The sequence below is a fragment of the Stomoxys calcitrans genome, chromosome 4 (genome assembly GCF_963082655.1).
Source record: "Stomoxys calcitrans chromosome 4, idStoCalc2.1, whole genome shotgun sequence".
NCBI classification, from domain to species: domain Eukaryota; kingdom Metazoa; phylum Arthropoda; class Insecta; order Diptera; family Muscidae; genus Stomoxys; species Stomoxys calcitrans.
The window spans coordinates 165,986,006-166,005,767 of NC_081555.1; the positions used below are offsets into that span (position 1 = coordinate 165,986,006).

The 19,762-nt window shown below is 38.7% G+C and overlaps 1 protein-coding gene across 5 annotated transcripts in view; it reads left to right on the forward strand.

The window, feature by feature from the left end:
- Positions 1 to 19,762, forward strand: part of LOC106091138 (SET domain-containing protein SmydA-8) — a 75,623-nt gene that overhangs the window by 39,258 nt on the left and 16,603 nt on the right. The window contains exon 1 of one of the 5 annotated variants that reach the window (XM_013257563.2): positions 17,805 to 19,153. The exons of the other annotated variants lie outside the window; for them this stretch is intronic. Coding sequence (XP_013113017.2) covers positions 18,233 to 19,153 — 921 coding nt within the window. The 5' untranslated portion in view covers positions 17,805 to 18,232. Of the gene's footprint in view, positions 1 to 17,804; positions 19,154 to 19,762 lie in introns of those variants that run through there. 5 annotated transcript variants of the gene reach the window in all.

Consider the following 19,762-nt stretch of genomic DNA (forward strand, 5'->3'; position numbering starts at 1 on the left):
CATATATTTTAAAGCCTTTTCCTAATTCTTGACCATATTCGTAATCTACTCCCGAATACCTTTCATTTGAGTCCCATATTGACATGATCTTCAAATAAACCTATTTTATGGGGTTTTGGGGCTGGGGTGGCCCCGCAGGTACTTGGACCCAACTTTTACTATGAAATTCGTACTCTGCTCTTGAATACCTTTAATTTGAATCCCATATTGTACTGATCGCTCCACTTTTATTTTTGGGTAGTACTTTTGGGGTAAGGGGGAGGGTCCGTCCCCCTCCGGATATCAAAAAATTATATAACCTATGTTTCCTTCCAGACCAACCTGCACAATCTGTGAAAATTTCAAGGTAATCGGTTCAGCCGTTTTTGAGTCTATATATTTTTGATTGTTGTAAAAATTTAAGACAAACTAGCTGTATCCGTCCGTTCGTCTATTCGTCCGCCCATCTGTCTTTTTAAATAACGCTACAGTTTAAAATAAAAATAGAGATATTGAGCTGAAACTTTGCTCGGATTCTTTTTTTGTCCACAGGAAAGTTAAATTCGAAGGTGGGCTATATCGGACTATATATTGATATAGCCCCCATATAGACTGAACTGCCGATTTAAGGTCTTCGGCCCATTACAGCCACATGCATTAACCGATTTCGTTGAAATTTGGGACAGTGAGTTGTGTTAGGCCTCGGTATTTATTCTCGTTCAACACGGACCACGTCGGGCCAGTTTTAGATAAAGCTGGCATATAAACCGATCTTTCGGTTTAAGGTCTTGGGCTCATTAAAGGCGCATTTATTGTCCGATTTCGCTGAAATTTGGAACGGTAAGTTATGTTAGGCCCCTCCACATCATTATGTACTTTGGCTCAGATCGGTGCAGATGTGGATATAGCTGTCATATATACCGATCTCCCGATTTAAGGTCTTGAGTCCACAATAGGCGCATTTATTGTCCAATTTCGCTGAAATTGGGTATGGCGAGTTGTGTTAGGGTCTTAGACATCTTTGTTCAATGCGGCCCAGATCGGTTCAGATTTGGTTATAGCTGCCATATATAACGATCTCCCGATTTAAGGTTTTAGGCCCATAAAAGGTGAATTTATTAACCGCTTTTGCTGAAATTAGGCAAAATGAGTTATGTTAGACCCCTAAACATTCGCATTGAAAATGGTTATGATCAGTAAATATTTCTATATAACTGCCATATATACCGATCTCTCAATTTGAGGTTATGGGTCCATAACGTGCATATTTATTGTCTGACTTCTCTGAATTTTAGAACAATTAGTTATGTTAGGCTCCTCGATATCATTGTTTAATTTGGCCGAGATCGGTCCAGATTTGAATATTGCTGCCATATAGACCGACCTCTTGATTTAAGCTCTTGGGCCCATAGTAGACGCATTTATTGTCCGATTTCGCTGAAATTTGGTATAGCGAGTTGCGTTAGGTTCCTTGACATCTCTGTTCAATACGTCCTAGATCGGTCCAGATTTGTATGTAGCTACCCTATAAACCGATTTCCCGATTTAAGTTTTAAGGCCCATTTAAGATGAATTTATTCCGCTGAAATTATGCTAAAAGAGTGCGGGCCCAACGCAACATTCTATATTCGTACCGAGCATGGTCAAAATCGGGCTATATTTGGATATAGCTGTCATATATACGGATCTCCCGATTTAAGTTCACGTTTATTACTCGATTTCGCTGAAATTTGACACAGTGCGTTGTGTTGGGCTCTTCGACATTCGTGTTCATTTTGGTTCAGATGGGTCTATATTTGAACAAAAATTTCATATACAAGTACCGATCTCCCCTGATGTAAGTTCTTAAGCCCATTCATTTTAAAAAGCTTTATCAATATTTTTTTTAATAACACTTGCAATTGCTAGTCTCTTTATATGATTTTATAAGTAATTGAATTGTAGTTACAAATTTGTTTACAATGTGCTACATTTGTTTATTCTAGCGCCAAGAAAAACTTTCTGATAAACTTGGCAGCTTGTTGTACCAAAGTTAAACACATATGCCAAACATGCACGAAATAGATCTGAGTAAATAAAAAAAAATATGCAAGAGAATTTTTTTTACATTTTAAAGAGAAGAAAAAGCTTTTTTTTTTGCTCAAAAGCTTTTTAATAAGGTAGAGGAATTACTTATAGCATGCGATTTAAATTTGGTATGCTTTAAATTTAATTATTTTTTGCTTAAGCAAATTTTAGAATCGTGGGGTTTAGACAGACCATGAACCACTATGGACGTATATGTGTGGTGGTCATGAGAAACAGGATAGGCACAAGAGTCACCATTTCAATTGAATCGAATAAAAAGAAATTCTCTGGTAAGTTGGTTGGAAATGAATAACCCCAAGTGTGACCTGGGATTTAATATCCGCGTTAGCCATCGTATGTTATGACCCATTGTGATAGTAGTTTATGATTTCTACAAAGGTGAAAGGTATTGGTTTATACTATCAGCAAATGGAGAACATTGTATAGTGTTAATTTCATATAGTTGCAAGTGGTGATATTTAGTCCAACAGTATAAATAATGGCAATTTTAATGGTTGAATCTTATAATCGAGAGTGTACATCTTAATTTAAATCCAATTACATGCAAACCTAAGAATTTAAATAAAACAATGTAAAATGTTTAGTGTCATCGTTCATTGCAATTTTGACTGAGAGCAAATGCAAATTTGCCCATGAACATTCCATTAAAGAACTGGGGCAAACTTCTCACAAATCAATGAGTGCTGTCCAATGCAATTTTAAGCTTTTTGATAAGGCACCTCCTATTTATAGCCGAGTCCAAACGGAGTGCCGCAGTGCGACACCTCTTTGGGGGGAAAAGTTTTTCCACGGCAAAGTACCTCACAAATGTCGCCAGCATTAGGAGGGGATAACCACTGTTGAAAATTTTCTGATGTTCCTGCCAGGATTCGAACCCTGGCGTTCAGCGTCATAGGCGGACATGCTAACTTCTGCGCTACGGTGGCCTTCAAGTTGAGAGCAGAAAGACAAAAAATGTGATTAAGACAAATGTTTATACCTTAAGGTATCTCGGCATTTTTATGGTGCAGTGGCGCATAGATTAACATGTCAGCCTTAACGCTGAACTTCATAGCTCAGGATCTGGTAATAAAACCATTTAATAGTAATTTTAGATCAATTGATCAATAAGTTAAAAAAGAAATGGTAAAATAGCCATTTCATTCACTTTTTGGTTTCTCTGGGGGGAAATATTTTTTATACCTTCCACCATAGGATGGGGGTATACTAATTTCGTCATTCTGTTTGTAACTAATCGAAATATTCTCCTGAGACCCCATAGAGTTATATCTTGATCGTCGTGACATTTTTTGTCGAAATAGCCATGTCCGTTCGTCCGCCCGTCTGTCCGTCCACCCGTTCGTCCGCCCGTCTGTCCGTCCGTCCGTCTGTCCGTCCGCCAGTCCGTCTGTCCGTCCGTCTGTCCGTCCGTCTGTCCGTCCGTCTGTCCGTCCGTCTGTCCGTCCGTCTGTCCGTCCGTCTGTCCATCCGTCTGTCCATCCGTCTGTCCGTCCGTCTGTCCGTCCGTCTGTCCGTCCGTCTGTCCGTCTGTCCGTCTGTCCGTCCGTCCGTCTGTCCGTCCGTCTGTCCGCCCGTCTGTCCATCCGTCTGTCCGTCCGTCTGAAGGTCCGTCTGTCCGTCCGTCTGTCCGTCCGTCTGTCCGTCCGTCTGTCCGTCCGTCTGTCCGTCCGTCTGTCCGTCCGTCTCTCCGTCCGTCTGTCCGTCCGTCTGTCCGTCCGTCTGTCCGTCCGTCTGTCCGTCCGTCTGTCCGTCCGTCTGTCCGTCCGTCTGTCCGTCCGTCTGTCCGTCCGTCCGTCTGTCCGTCCGTCTGTCCGTCCGTCTGTCCGTCAGTCTGTCCGTCCGTCCGTCTGTCCGTCCGTCCGTCTGTCCGTCCGTCCGTCTGTCCGTCTGTCCATCCGTCTGTCCGTCCGTCTGTCCATCCGTCTGTCCGTCCGTCTGTCCGTCCGTCTGTCCGTCCGTCTGTCCGTCCGTCTGTCCGTCCGTCTGTCCGTCCGTCTGTCCGTCCGTCTGTCCGTCAGTCTGTCCGTCCGTCCGTCCGTCTGTCCGCCCGTCCGTCTGTCCGTCTGTCCGCCCGTCTGTCCATCCGTCTGTCCGTCCGTCTGTCTGTCCGCCCGTCTGTCTGTCCGTCCGTCTGTCTGTCCGTCCGTCTGTCTGTCAAAAGCACGCTAACTTTCGAAGGAGTAAAGTTAGCAGCTTCAAATTTTGCACAAATACCGCTTATTAGTGTAGGTCAGTTGGGATTGTAAATGGGTCCATGTTTTCATATAGCTGATATAAAAACCGATCTTGGGTCTTGACTTCTTGAGCCTATATAGGGTGCAATTCTTATCCGATTGGAATGAAATTTTGCACGATGTTTTGTTATAATATCCAACAGCTGTGCCACGTATGGTTCAAATCGGTTCATAACTTCATATAGCTGTCATATAAACCGATCGGGGAACTTGACTTCTTGAGCCTCTAGAGGTCGCAATTATTATCCGATTTGCCTGAAATGCATTACCATCAACATACGTGTTTATTATGGTCTGAATCTATCTCTCTATTTTACTTCTTGAGCCCCCAAAGGGCGCAATTCTCAATCAAAATGGCTGACATTTTACACAGGTCTACAACATATAATTTAATTGTGGTCCGAACCGGACAATAACTTGATATCACTCTAATAGCGGAGCAAATCTTTCCTTTTATCCTTTTTTGCCTAAGAAGAGATGCCGGGAAAAGTATTCGACAAATGAGATCCATGATGGAGGTTGTAAAGGGTGATTTTTTTGAGGTTAGGATTTTCATGCATTAGTATTTGACAGATCACGTGGGATTTCAGACATGGTGTCAAAGAGAAAGATGCTCAGTATGCTTTGACATTTCATCATGAATAGACTTACTAACGAGCAACGCTTGCAAATCATTTTCAGTGAATCATTTTCAGTGAAATCATTTTCAGTGAATCGACAAATTTTGTTCAGCGATGAGGCTCATTTCTGGTTGAATGGCTACGTAAATAAGCAAAATTGCCGCATTTGGAGTGAAGAGCAACCAGAAGCCGTTCAAGAACTGCCCATGCTTCCCGAAAAATGCACTGTTTGGTGTGGTTTGTACGCTGGTGGAATCATTGGACCGTATTTTTTCAAAGATGCTGTTGGACGCAACGTTACGGTGAATGAACACATTTCGAACCGAACACTGATTTTGGTAATAAAATTCAATGATTTGCAAGCGTTGCTCGTTAGTAAGTCTATTCATGATGAAATGTCAAAGCATACTGAGCATCTTTCTCTTTGAAACCATGTCTGAAATCCCACGTGATCTGTCAAATACTAATGCATGAAAATCCTAACCTCAAAAAAATCACCCTTTATAAGATTCGGCCCGGCCGAACTTAGGACGCTTTTACTTGTTTCTTATAATTTGTCTATCTCAAATTTCAATCAAAACTAAAATAGTTTCGTATGAAAATTTAGGTCAAAAACAAATTTTATATATAAAAATAAAAACTCAGTTGAGCCATTTTTTTCGCACCATTAACACAATGTTTTCTTTTGCTTGACTAAAAATCTGCCAATGTGCAACCATAAATCAGCCTATGTTTTATGAATTCGTAAAAACGCACAGACGCCACGACATGCAATAAGTTTTTATTAATTCTACAAATGTTGCAACACAGGTTGTCGCATTTATTGCTGCCACTATAAGTTCAGCGTAAAAGTGTGAACACAAAACAAATGTAAAATGTCTCGTGGTGGACAAAGGCATTTTATCTAGAAGACATTCATAGCCAATCGTTGTGGTAGGTAAAAATTGCTGTAATAAGAAAACTTGGGCAATTAAATTTGAATAAATTTTACTAAGGAAATAATATGGATAACATTTTTGCTTAGAGATAATATTTAAGGATGATAACAACATTTTCTGTAGAAAAATTCTGAAAACTTAAAAAAAAATAAAACGGAAAATTAAAAACCAAAAACAAGTAATTGCGTGCAAAGTTCGGCCGGGCCGAATCTTATATACCCTCCACCATGGATCACATTTGTCGAGTTCATTTCCCGGTATATCTGTTGTGCTGTTCCAGGCTATAGACCGATTCAAATCGTATTTGACACGTATATTGAAGAGCCGGTGTCACCCCACCTCTCACTGAGACTCTCCACTCGATACCGCTAATTGTCCGCGACTGCAGTTACTCTATATTGAGCATTCCGTTATCCGCAACTTGTGAACGCGCCCGGTAGCTCTCAGCTAAGCTTCTCGTGACAGCAATGAACAACACACAGATCGAACCTCAAAGTTCCAGCTTACCTGGTGCTCACAGCTATCCCGTGCCGGCATCACTTTGATCTTTCTTTTAAGTTCCATATTGTACTGATCTGTCTACAAGTCCTGTTCGGTGGTTTTCCCACTCAAACACTTAGCGTCACATTTTTATACCCACCACCATAAGATGGGGGTATACTAACCTAGTCATTCCGTTTGTTACACTTCGATATATTGATTTGAGAACCTATAAAGTATATATGTTCGTGATATTCTGAGTGAATCCAGCCATGTCCGTCCGTCTGTCGAAACCATATTTGAACGAATAAAGATATCCGCTTGAAATTTGGCACAAATTGAAGAAGGTCGTGTAAGGGGAGTGCAAATGGGTCTTATCGGTTCAGATTTGGATAAAGATCCCCGTTTCCCGGATTTCACTTCTTGAGTCCCTAAGCCTCAATTTCCATCTAATTTGACTGAGATTTGGCACAAAGACTTCGGCTATGACTTCCATCATCCGTGCAAAGTATGATCGGAATCGGTCTATATACTGATATGCAAATTGCAAAATTTTACCATGAAAATTCCACTATTCTCACTTATCAATGAGTGCAGTCCGATTAAAGTTGTAAGCTCAATGATAAGGGGCCTTCTTTTTATATCTGAGTTCGAACGGCGTGCCGCAGTGCTACACCTCTTTGGAGCGAAGTTTTATATGGTATAGTACCTCACAAATGTTGCCAGCATTAGGCGGGAAAAACCACCGCTGAAAATTTTTCTGATGATCTTGCCAGGATACGAACCCAGGCGTTCAGCATCATAGGCGGACATGCTAACCTCTGCGCTACGGTGGCCTCCAAGCAATACTAGTAAAGCCTCTATATAAACGGATCCTACGATTTCACTTCTTGAACTCCCAGAGGCGTCCGTGCCTACTAAATCAGAATCGGTCAATATACTATTATAGACCCCCTTGAATACCGATACCCCGATATAACTACTTGAGACCATAAAAGCCCCAACTAATTCTCGATTGGATTGCTGTAAAATAATTCAAATACTAACTGAGTAAATAAAGGCAAATTTTTAGTGGAATAAATGGTGATGGGGACCCATGATTCGGCAAAGCTGAACTTTGAAAGTTATTACTTGTTATACCCTCCATTATAGCTTTCGAAAGATTAAAGCTGGCCGCTTGAAATTTTGCACAAATACTTGCAATTAGTGTAGGTCAGTTGGGATTGCAAATGGGCCATATCGGTCCATATTAAGATATAGCTCCCATGTAAACTGATCTCCCGTTTACACTTCGTGAGCCTCTAGAGATCACAAGTCTTATCCGATTAGGCTGAAATTATGCATTATGACGTTTCCTATGACACTCAATAGATGTACGAAGTATGGGTTGAATAGGTCCAAAACCGGTTCAGCCTCTAGAAATGGTAATTTAAAACCCATGTGGTTGAAATTTTGCACAGTGACTTTTCTAGGGCCTCCAACATATATACCTAACTCCCAATTTTACTTCTTGAGCTTCTATAGGGCACAATTCTTATCCGATATGGTTAAAATTTTGCACAATGGCATTTACTATGGTCTCCAATATCCAAGTCATGTATGGCCCGAATTCTTATCCATTATTCTTTGTTTGCGGCTAAAGAACTTGACATATTCCATCCATGGTTGAGGATATATAGGATTCGGTCAAGCCAAACTTAGCACTCTATCACATGTTATACCTAATTCTACTGTCAAACATCGTTTATTATAGTCTCGTATTGTCACGATCTTCCTAAATTTCCCTTTGGGAACTGTGTTTTAGTTAAACAAAATGATTTTTTAGTACACAAACTTTTGCCAGAATTGATAAAAATTGGTGATAATATAAATTTGTTTCTAACTTTTAATGAAGGGTGGCGGCATATTCATTTTATCATTCCGTTTGTTTTTATTTCTTCCATGAATGCAAAATAATTCTCATTTTTATAATCAGTGTAATTTATATATTTCTCGCTTATTGAAAACCCTCTTACACTCATACAAACACCCATACAAGATTCTCTGCACCTTAGTTAGCTTGACATAAACATCCGCTACACCTTTGCTAATACTGACACATTTATGGGCTATTCAAGAGCAATTTATTTTTATTCGATTTAGTGTGGACACAAACCAAGCAGACGTTCGTGAGATTTTTGGCGGGAAAACAACAACAGCCGACAATGGAGCAGCAGTGTGCGATGTTTGAAAAAAAAGAAAAAAATAGAAAATCAAAAAACACAAAAGTTCACACATTCACCCCCACCACACACATGCCTGACCATTGACGAACATACGAGTGGATGTTGTGTGACACGACGACAGGGTAATAAATAACAAAACAACATTCTCACATGGTGCTGCGGCTGTTGGGTGATGGTGAGGCCATGTTGTTGCTGGCATTGCTGATGATGATGATGATGATGGTGGTCTGTCTCCTTCACAACGTGGCTAAAAATCGCCGCTATGCTGTTAACGTTTTTAAACATTCGAAATAGGAAAAATCGAAAATCATATAATTTTTCCGTTATCCGGGCAATGCGGTAGCAGCAACAGCAAAACCAACAACAGCTGCTTTAGCGGTAATTGTGCGGCTGTTGCTGTTTTTTTTTTCCTTTTTTTTTGTTTTCAAACACGTTGCGACGCACAGTGGGCCAAATGGCAAAAAAATTGGAAATAAGTCTACAACTTTTTATCTGTTGATTTTAGCCATACAAAATGTTCTAGACATTTGTAGAGGAGGACATAGGCTTTCAGAAAAGTGCTGTTGTTGGTCCATATCTTTAATACAGGGTGAGCTACAGGGTGTCAAAGTTGACCACTTTTGACTTCTCCAAGCTTCTGGGGGCCATAACTTTTGATCTACTCAACCGATTTACATGATTTAGGACTCTAGAGAAAGAACTTGACAAGATCTAAAAAACTTATGCATAAAGTACCATGCCATCGTGTACTGTTAAGGAGTTATGAATTGTTTAATTTTAAAATATGAAAATTTGGCCTTGGTTTTTTTCAGTGTTTTTTAAATAACTCCGTCAATTTTAAAGCTATAAACTTCATACTTCACACAAATTATGCCAGCATATGTGTGCATAAAATACAAAAGGAATCACGTGAATATCTTTGGCGGTTTAAAAACGGCATCGTTTTCAATATGAAAAATATTTTTTTTGTCAAAAAATTGCAAAATTTTTCAAAAAAGATACTCCCATTTCCTTTAAGTTTTCGCAAACTTTGGCCATCAAAGCATTATCATTTCTTTCCATTTTCACAAAGTCGAGGTATTAAGAAAAGTTTTAAGTGCTAATTTGGCTAATTTCGATATCAAACAACACCGTTATCTTAAGACCAAAATGGCCAATTTTTTTACTAAACTTCAAAAGTTTCTCACTGGAAAAAAAGTTCCACGGGGATTTTTTCGCTTTTTTTGAACTTAAATGAAAGCTTAAAATGTTCCCAACATTTTAAGGTATGTCTCGCCATATCCTAGCCATAAATGAGATCGTAGCGATCAAAATACTGAAAAAAGTCAATTTTCAAGTAGTGCTATATTCATTGCTAAAAAACAAGTATTACGTCACATTTTATTGCAAAGATGTTAAATAAACTTTTATTTGGTAACACTTCTTGTACAAAACACAAAAAGAATCATGGAAATATCTCTATTCTATTCCATTTTATGGAACCGGCAATAAAAAAGTCAATTTTTCAAAAAAGTCGAATTTCCCAAATTTTGTTTTTGTTGTCCTAATTGCACATGACACAGTATAGCCATATTTACGCAACATACCTTATCGTAAAGGAAATTTTCATACCTTTCCAACGATGTATAAAACATTTCTCAACTCGGATTCTATCTACTCTAAAATTCATTTACACTTCATTAAACTCTATATAAAAATGTCTATTTGTGAAATGGAACCTTATATGGGGCCTACACTAAAACATTGATAGATTTGCCCAGGGTTTACAATACAAATGTGTTAGAATAAAAAAAGGTCTCCTGCCAAAGTTTAAAAAAATTGGAATAAAAATATGTGTTTTAGAGCGAAAACACTTCGCATCGGCGTGCGTTTGTATAGTACCTACATCTATTTTTAATGTAAGCTGATGATTTTTGAATAAAAAGTAACCTAGAAATATACCTGCATATATATATATATTTGTGTTAAGATTTGATGCAGACAAATGTTACCTGTTTCGCTATGTCGAATTCCCAGGAAATCCACCGTATCAATGAATGTGAAAAAACCTACCCATAAAAAATTCATTGTCATTTTTTTTAACCAAATTCGAGTCCAGGTAAATAATTATAGAAGAGTAAGTAAAAAGAGGCACTTTGGACCCCTTTTTACGATTGCGTCTGATACCTGAAATGGGTCATTAATTGTGAATATATTGCATAAATATTTGAACAAAATCCAAATTTTCTTCATTATATTTTGTAGAGGCGTAAAGGACATTTATAAGTTATGGAAGTCATACTGAAGTATTCCACTCTTTCGAAAATTGTATGGGACATCAAAAATGATTCCAAATCATACACGGAGTCATTTAAGGAACTTGTTTACACTTTGGACCACATATATGGAATAAGGCTAAATAAAGACGCTTTAGACAAACTTGAAAAATTCTACAAATCATTTGAGAGAAGGTTGCCAGAATGTTCATTCGCAAAAATCAAGTTTTTCAAAATGTATGAGAAGTGGCTGAAATCGGATCTACTTATTGAAATTAAACCGCTGATTCCCGGCCGGCCTAGCAAAGCATACGACGAAGTTACGGAGAAAACCAAAAAGAAAAAACAAGAGGAACTATTGGCGGCACATCCGCCAAATTTAATAAAAGATACGTTCAAAACAGCATTGTTAAAAACACAACCAAAAAATGTTGGACGAATTGTCGATGTTTTACCATTAGCATCTCCGAAAAGGGTAAAGAGAATGGTAGAAAGTATTCCAACTCCAAAATCGACTACAGAATTCACGGAGGAAGATGCACTGGCCCTGATTTTGAACCTAGGCCTCTCAAGAAACAAATACTCAACAATGAGGAAGGCTCTTCGTGAAAAAGGATGGGGTTGTTTACCCTCAAAACATAAATTGTACAACACCAGGACGAAAATGGTGCCATCAAATATATACGTGGACGAATTAAAAGCAAGAGTGAAACTTGCTGATCTTGTTGAAAATACAGCTGTTAGAATTATTTCTAATTTTACTGAAGAACAGTTGAACACATGTAATAATTCCGAAGTGGTTTTGATCAGCAAATGGGGTTGTGATGGATCATCTGGATTTTCCGAATATAAGCAACAAACAGAAATAGATACCAACTTCGCATCAATTTTCATGGCATCATTAGTACCATTGAGAATGAGATTGTACAAGGACCAATCTTCATCATCGAAAGAAAATGCATTTCAAGATATATGGATAAATAGAACACCTGGGTCAAAATATTTATGTCGCCCAATTCGGTTTGAGTATACAAAGGAAGACCGGAACACAACACGATCTTTGGTGAACGAAATAAAGGAAGAAATTGCTGCATTACCCATGATTGTTATAAACCAATTGGGAAGAAATATAAAAGTTTCGTTTCAACTACAACTCACTATGATCGATGGAAAGGTGGCAAACGCATTAACTGGCGTTATGTCCAATTGGAGATGCAATATTTGTGGCAAGAAGAATGGGCAATTCGAGGACAAGTCTGATGAAAATTTAGTAAACGAAAATGCGCTCAATTTCGGTATTTCGCCCCTGCACTGTAGAATTCGATTCATGGAGTATTGTTTGCATTTATCGTATGACCTTAAATATCGGACTAGCCCTGGAAACCGCGATGTCTCTGCTAGAAACAACCAAGATCTTCACAAAATGAGGCAGGAAGAGAAGAATCGAATCCAGTTGGAGTTTAAACAAAAGGGACTTATAATAGATAAACCTCTTTACGGATACGGAAGCACAAATGATGGCAACTCGGCAAGGCGGTTTTTTGAGGACCCCGTATCGACATCTAAAATAACCGGTCTTGATGAACACTTGCTAAGACGATTCAAAGTGATTTTGGCTGTAATCAATAGCAAAAAGATGATAAATTCAACCAAATTTGAAGCTTATAGTAATGACACAAAAAACATTTTATCTGATTTATATTCGTGGAAAGCTTTAACACCGACAGTACATAAAGTCTTACATCATGGCAAGGAAATTGTGGAATACAACATACTTCCGTTAGGAGAACTTACAGAAGAAGCTCAGGAATCCCGTAATAGAGATGTTAAACAGTTCCGGCTTTTCAATACCCGAAAGAGCACCAAATTTAACCAAAATTATGATTTACTTCAATATTTATTGTTATCGTCTGATCCGGTACTATACAGCATCAGAACTAAATGGCTACCAAAAATATGTGACGATATAGATAAGGACGATCCCGATGCCATTCAAATTAAAGAGCTTTTAAATTTTGATACCTTAGATTATTTGGTAGAGAATAAAATCAAATAATACAAAACTAAAATGCTTTTTTATTTTGGGAGTAGCTAATATACATATAAACGCACGCCGATGCGAAGTGTTTTCGCTCTAAAACACATATTTTTATTCCAATTTTTTTAAACTTTGGCAGGAGACCTTTTTTTATTCTAACACATTTGTATTGTAAACCCTGGGCAAATCTATCAATGTTTTAGTGTAGGCCCCATATAAGGTTCCATTTCACAAATAGACATTTTTATATAGAGTTTAATGAAGTGTAAATGAATTTTAGAGTAGATAGAATCCGAGTTGAGAAATGTTTTATACATCGTTGGAAAGGTATGAAAATTTCCTTTACGATAAGGTATGTTGCGTAAATATGGCTATAGTGTGTCATGTGCAATTAGGACAACAAAAACAAAATTTGGGAAATTCGACTTTTTTGAAAAATTGACTTTTTTATTGCCGGTTCCATAAAATGGAATAGAATAGAGATATTTCCATGATTCTTTTTGTGTTTTGTAGAAGAAGTGTTACCAAATAAAAGTTTATTTAACATCTTTGCAATAAAATGTGACGTAATACTTGTTTTTTAGCAATGAATATAGCACTACTTGAAAATTGACTTTTTTCAGTATTTTGATCGCTACGATCTCATTTATGGCTAGGATATGGCGAGACATACCTTAAAATGTTGGGAACATTTTAAGCTTTCATTTAAGTTCAAAAAAAGCGAAAAAATCCCCGTGGAACTTTTTTTCCAGTGAGAAACTTTTGAAGTTTAGTAAAAAAATTGGCCATTTTGGTCTTAAGATAACGGTGTTGTTTGATATCGAAATTAGCCAAATTAGCACTTAAAACTTTTCTTAATACCTCGACTTTGTGAAAATGGAAAGAAATGATAATGCTTTGATGGCCAAAGTTTGCGAAAACTTAAAGGAAATGGGAGTATCTTTTTTGAAAAATTTTGCAATTTTTTGACAAAAAAAATATTTTTCATATTGAAAACGATGCCGTTTTTAAACCGCCAAAGATATTCACGTGATTCCTTTTGTATTTTATGCACACATATGCTGGCATAATTTGTGTGAAGTATGAAGTTTATAGCTTTAAAATTGACGGAGTTATTTAAAAAACACTGAAAAAAACCAAGGCCAAATTTTCATATTTTAAAATTAAACAATTCATAACTCCTTAACAGTACACGATGGCATGGTACTTTATGCATAAGTTTTTTAGATCTTGTCAAGCTCTTTCTCTAGAGTCCTAAATCATGTAAATCGGTTGAGTAGATCAAAAGTTATGGCCCCCAGAAGCTTGGAGAAGTCAAAAGTGGTCAACTTTGACACCCTGTAGCTCACCCTGTATTAAAGATATGGACCAACAACAGCACTTTTCTGAAAGCCTATGTCCTCCTCTACAAATGTCTAGAACATTTTGTATGGCTAAAATCAACAGATAAAAAGTTGTAGACTTATTTCCAATTTTTTTGCCATTTGGCCCACTGTGCGACGGCATTTTTTGTTGGGCTAATGGTTTTTCGTCTGTTTTCCATTTTTCTTTTTGGCTGTTTTACGCGTAATTTTCTGCACTTTTGAGCTTAAGCATATTTTCGACATTCAAGAGTGTGGCGATGTGTGTTTAAGTATTCATGTATTTTTTTTTTTGCTTGCTTGCTTGCTTGGTGTGTGTCCATCTCTCTGAGGGAGAACGCTGTGACATACAGCCATAGGTGAGTGAAGTGCTATGAGCAGATGATTAGGCAGTTGTTGGTATTGGGAACTGAGACATGACCTATGTATATAAACGATATTTGTTGTGGGTTTTGAAAGGCATAAAGGGATTTTACATAGCAAATTTCCCAATTATTGATGATGCTAAGGGTTCAAGAAATCACTTCGAAGTACCTATTTGTCAGGATGATCAAAAATACAAATTTGCCCATGGACATTTCATTAAGTAACAGGGATAAACTTCTCATACATCAATGAGTGCTCTCCGATTCATGTTTAAGCTCAGTGGAAATATTGTACACCTCAAGCTGACCTTTTTGTGGGGATTTTTGAGCACTATCCAGCAAAAAATCGGATCACAAATGAAGATTTTACAGCCGGAACAATTTTTTAAAATACTGAGGTGACCAAATTTAGAGGCCTACCGAGAGGCGCCCGAACTACCTAGGCCCTTGAAACTTAGCTCCAACAGTTTTAAATTTCAAAGAGATATCTCTACCCGTTCTCACACGGCATCTATTTTTTTAGTTTTTTTTCGAATTTTTCTCATTGTGCGTCGTGCCGCAGAGCGACGCCTCTTTGGGGAGAAACATTTACATTACATACAATAGCACTTCACAAATGTCGTCAGCATTAAGAGACTATAGCCACCATTGAAAATTTGTTTCTGATGTTCTCGTCAGGATTGGAAACCAGGCGTTCAGCGTCATAGACGGGCATGCTTATTTCTGTATTACGGGGCCTTCAGCGCCCGTTAAGACGATAAAAGATACAAAATCAAATAAAAGCGTGCTAAGTTCGTACGGGACGAATCCTATATACCCTCCACCATGGATCGCATTTGGGGCTATACCAAGCTATGAAACGATTGGGTCCATTCGTGGTGTGGCTGGCGGATAAGAATTGCGACTAATAGTAGCTGTTTATATGGGAATCATATCGGGTTATAAACCGTATTTGACACGTACATTAAAGGTCATACAAGAAGTTGTTGCGCAACATTTAAGCCGAATGGAATACGAATTGTTGCCTCTAGAGTCTCAAGAAGTATAATCGGAGGTGTATCAGGTTGTGAACCTATTTACGCCATACTTGGCCTAAATGGTCATACTAAAATACTTCATGCAAAATTTTAGACAAATCAGATAATAATTGCGCTCTCTGGGAGCTTACGAAGATCCGAAATCGGATTATAAGAAAGCTATACCAGGTTTCCCACCGATTTGAAGCTAAAACAAAACACGACGTGCAAAATTTCAGTCAAATCAGATAATAATTGCGCTCACTAGCGGCTCATGAATTTAAGATTTGAATTTGGTTTATATGGGAGCTATATCAGGTTATGAACCGATTTGAACCATATGTGGCAGAGTCGTTGAAGGTCAAAATAATTGCGCCCTCTAGCAGTTCAAGAAGTCAAGATCCGATTTTGGTTTATATGGGAGCTATATCAAGTCAAAATGAAACACTTGGTGCAATATTTCAGCCAAATCGGATAATAATTGCGCCCTCTAGAGGCTCACGAAATCAAAATGCGAAATCGGATTGTATGGGAGCTATATCAGGTTATGGACCGATTTAAACCATACTTGAAGCAGTGGTTAGAAGCTAGAACAAAACACATCGTGCTAAATTTCTGCCGGTTTGAACCATACATGACAGAGTAGTTGGAAATCAAAATGAAGCACTTCTTGCAAATTTTCAGACAAATCGGATAATATTTGCGCCCTCTAGCAGTTCAAGAAGTCAAGATCCGAATTTGGTTTATATGGGAGCTATATCAGATTATGAATCGATTTCGACCATACGTGACAGAGTTGTTGGAAGTCAAAATGAAACACTTGGTGCAAAATTTCAGCCAAATCGGTTGATAATTGCGCCCTCTAGCGGCTTACGAGCCGATTTGAACCATACGTGACAGAGTTGTTGGATGTCAAAATGAAACACTTAGCGCAAAATTTCAGCCCAATCGGATAACAATTGCGCCCTCTGGAGGATTACGTAGTTAAGATCCGAGATCGGATTATATGGGAGCTATATCAGGTTATGAACCGATTTGAGCCATACTTGGCGCAGTTTTTACAATCTAGAAAAAAACATTTCTTGCAAAATTTGAGCCAAATCGGATAGTAATTGCGCCCTCTAGCAACTCAAGAAGTCAAGTCCGAAATCGGTTTGTATGGCCGCTATATCTAAACATGAACCGATTTGGCCCATTTACAATCCCAACTGACCTGCACTAATAAGAAGTAGTTGTGCAAAATTTCAAGCACTTAGCTTTACTCCTTCGAAAGTTAGCGTGCTTTCGACAGACAGACGGACGGATATGCCAAATCGTCTAAGAATGTCTAGACAAACATGTATGTATATACTTTGTTGGGTTTCCTTCTATGGTGGTGGGTATAATTATACCGGAACCATTATGCTTAGCTACACTCCAAAAATGCTCCCTATCGACCCACATGATCGTTTAGTGGGCTTTAAGGGATTGGGTCGACCTCATAAATATTTGAACCCGAATATTAACATCAGACTTGTACTCCACTTCAAATGAGCCTACATTTAAATGCCAGTTTGCCCAAATCCGCCTACATGTGAGGTTGGGGGTTTTTTGGATGGTGAGTGCAATATACCCCAAAAGCCCTTAATTAGAGTTCATATTGTCTAAGTCGACATATATAAACCGATAAGGGCGATGAGTCTATTTTGTGAGATTAATTCCCAAATTATTATATCACTTTCGTAACTTTCTATGGAAAACTTTTCATTTGATTACCATAACGTCCCGATCGGGCTATTTGTTCGTTTGCTCAGTCATTTGGCATAAAACTTGTATATAATATTCTCAAAAACCTTTCACTTAAGTACCAAATGTTTCGGCTTATATGTCCTTAAATGTGTTTTTTGGTGTAGGGTGACTAGTTCAAGAATGCCTTTTATTAGATGCCCATATTGTGCATGGGTCCGCATGTTCATGGGGTACATGTCTATTTGTTACATGTGCTCCCATCTACGAGATATAGCGCTAATAAAGTGGGAATGCCCAAAAACCGTTCCTGAGCTGTTCCATTTGCCAGCATTACTCAAGCATGGGCAATCTCATACCCATTCCCACACCTTCCGCAATACAATGACCATCGGCTGTGGCGAACGACAACAAATTGCTACAGCTACTGCGGATGAAACCAGAGGCCAATTGTCGAACAAATATTTATGCCGCTTAGTTATCTGTTGCAACTCGCGTCGTGCGGTACGGTCTTAAAGAGCAAAACAAAAGGCGGACAGATGCTACTAAAAAAGAACAAATAATTTTTCATAAAAAACAGATAAATAATCACAAAACACACAAATACTCCAACACACACATGTAAAGTGACATATGTGGGGCTACCTCCTGTCGGCCATACGATTACATGCAAACAACAGCAACCAGCCATATGTAGCAATCACATATCCCTAACTACTACCCATAAAACGAGAGATAGAGTGTTAATGTGTGTGTGTGTGTGAGTGTGTGTTGTATGTGAAATTTTGAAACAAATTGCTGTCGATATTTTTTTTTGTTTTGTTGCCATAGTTGTTGTTGTGTTTCATTTCCGTTCGGCTGTTCAATTTTTTGAAGTGGGGGAAAAATAACAAAAAAAAATAATAATAATGGCGACACCAGCTGAACTGGCTCGCCTCGTTGACCTGCATTTATCGGATTTACGTGACCCTGAGCCCAACTGGACAATAGGCCCATCACCAATGGCCGGACGTGGCGTATTCGCCACACGCGATATCCAACAAGGTGAAATCATATTTCGCGAGCGTCCCCTTGTCCTGGGACCCACGGCACGCAAAGGCTCCATTTTGAACACTTGCGTCTGTTGCCATAAATTATTGGCGGTCAAGGATTTTTTATGCAAAAACAATTGCACTCTGCCTGTATGTGATAAATGTAGCAACTCCGAACAACATCGCAGCGAGTGTCAACTCTTCCAGCAATGGAAGCCCAAAGATTTGCAAATTAATGCCGGCAACAATAATAGCAGCAACAACAGCCATGCCAGCAATGGCAACAAGGATGCCGATGATTGTTGTCCCGTCAATACAATGTCGTTGCGCATATTGACCGCAGTGCGCGTCTTCTTCCTGCATCCGGATCAAATAGCATTGGTCGAGGCAATGCAGGCCAACGATGACAAAGGCTATCGAGGCGAAATTATTAAAGCCGCTCAATGTTTCCGCAACTTTCCCACAACCGATAAACCATTCATGGACAGATTGTTTCGTGTGGTGGGTGTGCTCAATACGAATGCCTTCGAGGCACCCTGTCGTATGGGAGATCATGAGATATTGTTGCGCGGCTTGTTTCCCTTGACCGCGGTCATGAACCATGAATGCACTCCCAATGCCAGCCATTACTTTGACAATGGCCGCCTGGCTTTGGTGCGTGCTGCACGTTTTATACCCCAGGGCGGTGAGGTGACCACCACATACACAAAGATACTGTGGAGCAATTTGACCCGTTGCATTTTTCTCAAAATGACCAAGAACTTCATGTGTGATTGTGTGCGATGCAGTGATAATACGGTGAGTTGGTGTGAGTGAGAATATGTGATGTTGATGGCCTTCGCAATGACTGAAGTTGCCACAAGACAAATTTATTTTGCGATTTCAATGTATTTTGTATAACATGAGAGAATTTGAGTAGATCAACAATTTCAAGCTCTGAGATTTATTCCTTAGTGTCGTGATATTCTAGGGTGATTAGTGCGGATAACCTTGAAGCTAAAGGGAACAATTGGTTCGGGCATTTATCTCTGTGGTGATTCGCGGTGATTTGGCAACTATTAATGTGACTCCAATAAAGGAACGAACTGCATAATGCTTTTAAAGTCTAAAAAGTTTTCCAATTTTACTTTCGAAGACAAAATATTGTTCATTTTTACACCTTACACCATAGGATAGAGCTGGCAAACTATCGAATTATCGATATTTTTCGATATTTTTACTAATAAGTATTGATAGCATTAATAGTATCGTTTATTTCCTATCACCTACATGAATAAAACGAAAATGAGACATAAAACTCAGGTTTATATAGAAGCAATATTAATGCATGGACAAATTAAAACCAAATTTAAACAAGTCAAAGCGTGCTAAGTCGGCCGGGCCGAATCTTATATATCATCCACCATG